The sequence below is a fragment of the Homarus americanus genome, unplaced genomic scaffold, assembly GCF_018991925.1.
Source record: "Homarus americanus isolate GMGI-L3 unplaced genomic scaffold, GMGI_Hamer_2.0 scaffold34360, whole genome shotgun sequence".
Lineage (NCBI taxonomy): Eukaryota > Metazoa > Arthropoda > Malacostraca > Decapoda > Nephropidae > Homarus > Homarus americanus.
This window is the reverse complement of record NW_024739403.1, coordinates 11,736,073-11,742,469: the sequence shown is the minus strand read 5'-3', so window position 1 is coordinate 11,742,469 and position 6,397 is coordinate 11,736,073. Positions and strand designations below refer to the sequence as shown.

At 40.5% G+C, this 6,397-nt stretch overlaps 1 protein-coding gene across 2 annotated transcripts in view; it reads left to right on the top strand.

Moving 5' to 3' along the window:
- Nucleotides 1-569: 569 nt before the first annotated feature.
- The window catches only part of LOC121874650 (thymidylate kinase-like), a gene marked incomplete at its 5' end in the record, with an annotated part of 39,251 nt that continues 33,423 nt past the window's right edge, over nucleotides 570-6,397 (top strand). For both annotated transcript variants that reach the window (XM_042378880.1, XM_042378879.1), the window contains 2 exon segments: nucleotides 570-760; nucleotides 5,069-5,165. In XM_042378880.1, the coding sequence (XP_042234814.1) occupies nucleotides 589-760; nucleotides 5,069-5,165 (269 nt within the window).

Below are 6,397 nucleotides of genomic sequence, written 5' to 3'. Positions count from 1 at the left end.
AAGTTATGTTAGTGTTAGGTTAGGTTAGTGTTAGGTTAAGTTAGTGTTAGGTTAAGTTAGTGTTAGGTTAAGTTAGATTAGATTAAGTTTGGTTTCTTTTGTGTAAGTTAGGATAGTGTTAGATTAAATTAAGTTTGGTTTCTTTAGGTTAAGGAAGATTAGTGACATGTTAGATTAAAAGTGGTTTCTTAAGATTGGTGTTATGTTAAGGTAGGTTAGTGTTAGGTTAGGTTAGTGTTAGATTAAATTAAGTTGGTTTCTTTAGGATAACCCTCTCACTGTTTCATGTACTTGCTATTTTATTCTGACTACCGCCAGGCTTTTTTATTGACTACCACCAGACGATTTTATTCAGCTTAGGGTAACCTTCCGTTGTGAAAGGGTTAAGGTAAATTAGTGTCACGTTAGACTTTAGAATGGTTTCTTTAAGTTAAGTTTTGTTAGTGTTAGGTTAGGATGTTAGGTTGTTCAATCGTGTTCAATCACCAAGTGAAATAATATGAATTTACTAATATTAAGATGATCATTTTAATCTGATCTGAAGCCTAATTAATTATTTTATTGTATAGGTTATCTCGTCCGGACAAAATGATGATGACACGGACAATTAACACCAATGCCCCAGTCAAGGCTAATAGCAACCGCGGGGCGTTAATCGTAATGGAAGGCTGCGACCGTACTGGCAAGACGACGCAGGCCAAGATGCTCGTCAAGTCTCTAAACAAGCTGGGAAAACCGACGATCTTCATGCGTTTCCCAGGTGAATAACATTGGGGGTCACCTGAAGAACCTCTACCCCCGATATAATGTACTTTCATAACTAAATAGTCTATTACATGGGGCTTCACATCTAACGGACCTTTGATATAAGGGATTTTCATATCTATATATAGCCCATTAGATTTTTTATATATAATAGAGCCTTAATATTACGAACCTTCACATCTATATAATCCATTAAATAGAAGTTTCACTGCACTGTACACATAGTAACAGCTATTATATGGAACTATGCGTTGCTCTGATATTTCAACTAACGTAACAATTTTGCTTTCCGATTCATAAAACAAAAACTGAATAAATAAATAAAATCACCTCAATGTAAGGTTAGATTAGGTTACATGTAGGTTAAGTTAGGTAAAGTTTGGTTAAGTTAGGTCAGGTCAGGTTAGGTCATGTACAGTAAGGTTAAGTCAGGTTAGGTTAGATTAGACTAAAGATATTGTAGATTACTGTCACGGGAACATACTTATTATTTATATTTATATTTCTGTATTATATGTGAGCCATGCTTTATTCTTACTCAGAATATGGGTTTTTTCCTATGTTATTGCCTCATATCACATGACCCACTGTACAGTCAGATTTGATCATCCACCAGAAGTCAAGGGTGTGGTCTTTATCCCTAAGTCATGGGTAGCCGTGTAGTCATTTTACTTTTACAGTACTTACTTTTTTTACTTTTATCCTATTCACCACTGATCGGCTCGTTAGCCGCTTGGACTGTTGGCAAGTACTGGGCAATGGGCATGCACCGGCTCCTGAATGTACCTGAACCTGCTCCAGTGTTGGTCAAGTCTTGTCTTGAAAGAGCTCACACTCGGTGCCGTCACAACACTTTCTGGCAGATTATTCCAAGAGTTCGCAACTCTCACTCCGAAAAAGTTGGCCCTCACAGTTTTCTGGACTTGCGGCTTCTTCATCCTTGAGCTGTGACCCCTTGTGGGGCAAGCGTACGCCAGCTCAAGGTAAGGACACTCGACAGAGTAGTGCCACTTGAGATGCTTATACACCTCAATTAGGTCGCCCCTTGCCCGTCTGTTGTATAAGCTTGGCAAGTTCTGGCGCTCCAATCTCTCAGGGTAGTTGAGGTGCCGAATTGCAGGCCATCCTTTGAACATTTTAAATCAACTGACAGTCCCTAGTATATCTCGGGGACCAGTGAGGGTGACAGTACTCCAGATGGGGAAGCACTTCACTCTTGAATAACCTTCTTATAAAACCCAATAATTTATTTGCCTGATTTACCTTCTTCTTGCAATGGCCTGAGAACTTCAGCTCATTGTCAACGTACACACCTAGGTCCTTTTCACATTCAGTCTCAAATAGTGCAGTTTCTTCATCCCGTTGAGACATATTATAAGCCTCCTTACCCTTGGTACGCCCCAGGTGCATCCTCTTACACTTCGTGACATTGAATCTCAGTCGCCATTTCTTCGACCATTCTTGGAGCTCACAGGGATCCCTCTGCAGCTGTTCACAGTCCGCTTGGTTCTTGATTTCCCGAAATAACTTGGCGTCATCCGCAAACATTTGTATGGAAGAGTGTACAGCATCAGGCATGTCATTTATGAAACAAACAAACAACAGCGGGCCCAATACCCTGCTTGTGACAGGAACAGATGATGATTTCGTGCCATTAACCACCACACACTGCTTGCGGTAATGTAGAAAATCTTCTACCTGAATATAAGCTAGGAATTTTCCCTGACTTCCGTACCCTTCCAGTTTGTTTTTCAGCCTTACATGGTGTACACTGTCGAAAGCCTTGGCAAAATCTAGTTATATATTGTCGATATTACCACCCCGTTCCAGAATATGGGTCCAAATATCCAATACCTTGAGCAATTGTGTTAAGCAGGAGCGCCTCGGCATAAAACCGTGTTGGCAATCCTTTACAAGGTTATTTCGAAGTACATGTTCCATCGCGGAACCTTGTATATTTGCTGGTCAGGCTCACCGGTCTATAGTTGTTAGTGGAGAGACGATCGCCCTTCTTGAAGATAGGATTCATATAGCCATTTTCCAATCACTGGGGACCTTTTGTTCATCCAGGCATTTACAAAACAGGATCTTCAGGGGCTCTGCATGCTCGTTGCACAACTCTCTTAGCACTCTGGGATGCACCATGTCAGGGCCGGGACTCTTATGAACCTTTAGCCTGGACAGTTTATTTCTAATACCCTCTTCTGTGAACACAATGTGGGTCGGTGCTGTGTCGAACCGTCTGTCCTCAAACGCAGGGAGGTTAATCACATCCTCTCTTTTGAACACCGAGGAAAAAAAGCTGTTCAATGCCTCAGCTTTATCCTGGTCAGATGCATAACTATAATCTTCAAGCCTCAGGTCTGATACTCCTACTCACGGTTTTACTTTCGACTTTGCATAGCGGTAAAACGCCTTTGGGTTTGACTTGACCTCGCTTGCAACCAGCTTTCAGCCGCTCTACACTCTGCCTGTCCTGCTCATCGTTTGACCCAACCCACGTCTTGAATTTCCGGGTTTTCTTCTTAACTTTGTCGATCGCCTCATGATTCACGTGTAGGGATCCATTCGTATTCCTAGAGGTACTGGGTTTGATCTTGGGTATATATTTATCGATCAAATAGGTCACTTTACTAGTTATGATATTCAGCATAGTGCCTGCGTTCTTGTGCCTTAATGAGTCAGGCCAGTGGATACCCCTCATCTCTTCCCTCATCCCGTTGTAATTTTCCTTGTAATATTTGCACCTTGGCCTGGCCTTATCTTGAACTAGGTAACAGTTAAATCTGAATGACAACACTATATGGTGACTGGTGCCAACTGGGGCAAGGTGTTCCAGTTTGGCCTCCATAACCTCGTTTGTTATGATGAGGTCTAGAGACTTGGGTATTTGCTCCCCTCTGTAATTTGTCATGTCTCTAACATGTTGGAACAGAAATTTATCTCTCAGTTTCTACAAAAAGAGTAGCAGGGTTATTCAAGTCAGTCCCCCATGATAAGGAGGTGGCTAGGATTGAGTCATCGCTGCGTTGTCTATTAAAGCTCTTAAGTTCCTTTGATTTAGTAGGCTACAGTTTGGGGGTCTGCCGATACACCCGACAACAAGTAAGTCCCCTCTCTTTAATTGAATTTTACACCACTTGGACTCTTCAAAAACATCCTTACCCTGTACCCTCGCCTGGCTTGCTCTAAGGTCTTGCCTAGCATAGATAAGTAGTAAAGATAACCACACCACTCATGCAAGTTTCTTGAGAAAGGTTCGTAAATGAGTCACATCCAGCAATACTGAATTCACATTCCTCTGGGTCGATTCTCCTGTTCTTGTACAACAGTTCTACAACTCCTACAATATCGGGTTGGTGTACTTTCAGTCGTGTTTCAAACTCCTCTCTCTTATCAGGGAACGTGTCAGTATTAGTGTACATGACATTCAAGCCAGAATTTTTTCTTTAAGATAACGTCTCTGCTCTTAGTAGTAACCCCCCCCCCATTCTCCGAAGCTGCAGTATTTGCTAAGTACACTGTATTTTGCAGGGTGTGGTTAGAAATGTCATTGTTTACACGGCTCTCGCCTCATCCTGTCTGGTAGACGGAGCTGGTGCTTCCTTCCCGGAAGGAAAGCTGGTGGAGGGTGCGCTGCTGCGTTCTGGCTCTGTCGGCACATTTGTTGTTAATTACGTATTCAATATTTATTTTAACATTTGTTTTCCCCTCACTTTTCTCTTAAATATTCTGACCTTCTCCCATTTAAAATATTGCTTTGTAATGTATGTAAGCTAGGTAAATTAAATAACTTTCATCTGTCATGTGCTGATGGGCAGAGCTTACTGAGCAGCCTGGGTCAGAGCCCAGGAGGTTCCTCCTCTGTACTTCTCCAGATCCTAGCAAGAGATGTCTGTCTCTGCCTCTCTTCTCTCCCTGAGTCACGTGGCTTCAGGTTTGTCTTTTTCTCTCCTAGGGAATGTTACGTGGGAGTCAGTGGTACTTATGCTGTCTTCCAATTCAGTAGGAAGTGCGTTTATATTATATCTACCTTTTATTTGTAAATATACGTAAATAAGGTAGATTTATCTATGCGTTTCTGTTTTTTGTGCCAAGTATTTTATTCTTCAGCTATGATTGAGTATATGGGAATACCTAGAGTATTTCATGAAGTCTAATCTACTTAGAACTAGCAATATAGCAATACCACTGTTGTCCAGCACTGTGTCCTTTCGGGTAAGCTTGGGCGAGACACTGGGTTGTGATACTGCACACTATAGTAGCACCCAAGAAAATTCCATTACATGCAAAATATTTTCAGATCGGAACACGCCTATTGGGGTGATCATCGACAAGTACCTCTCATGTGAGGAGGAAATGGATGACCATGCAATTCATCTTTTATTTTCGGCCAATAGGTGAGATTTGAGCTAGTGTGGGGTTGGTACACTAGATGGGTTTATGCCTGCCATGTTGGTATAGTGTGTGGGGTTAAGCATATATATATATGGACAATGCAGGTTACAGTTCAGCATGTATATAGATAATGTATTGAATTGAATTGAAAAAGTTTATTTAGCCAGAAAAACACAGATACAGAGTGGATAATAAGAACAATATTAACATGGCTGAGCCAGTTGAGAACCTGAGCTCTCTTTTAGGCACCTAATATATACTGTACATTTATCTCAAGGAAGTACAGTACAGTATTATGTAACATTTAGTAACATCTGAAATAGTACAATAGCATGGTGGTAATAAGAACATCTCAAAATGTTACTACAGTTATCACTTCAATATTTAATTACTGTATTTTGTATATTTAAATTTTTTTTAGTTTATTTTTTTATTTAAATTATAAGTATGTACTATCGTGAACAAAAGTTCGCTCCTTCCCAAACTGAAGCAGTCGACCCGCACAGCACACCCGCACCAGATAACAATCAGGGTAAGTCAGTTCGGAGACTCATTCACGTGCCTCAGTTTCACTACAGGGAGCGAACTTTTGTCCACAATAGTACATAAATTACAGTGGAATTGAAAAACATAAGTATAATGGGGGAGCAGTACAACATGGGTTGTACAGTATTAAGGTTGGACAAGAGGACACAGCTGTCAGGATTATGTCTAGTTGGCAAATATGTTTATTGCAATGGTAATTTCTTATCTATTTACATGATAATTTCAGATAAAACGGTTTTGATGGTACAATAAAAGCAGGTACTGTAAATATAGTAGGTATTACAAGTACAGCTAGACCCCGACTTACGACTGCTTCGACTTAGGACCGTCAGGACTTACGACCGCCGCAGTTGTGACTATTTTTTTTTTCTATTTTTTTTCTTCAAATGACGCACGCATTTTCTATACCGAAACGTTTCCAGTTAATGTAGTCTCCATGTATAATTAGAAAATTATGGGGGCCCCATGTGCATTCAGCTGACTACATTAAAGGTAAGTGCTCAGTCACACTGTATCCATTCCTCATTATTTATTACTTTTACTGTACTGTATTTCATTGTAGATTTTTTATCTATGTCGGACTTACGACCATTCGGACTTACGACCTGGATTTGGGTCCCTAACCCCGTCGTAAGTCGGGGTCTAGCTGTATATATATATATATATATATATATATATATATATATAT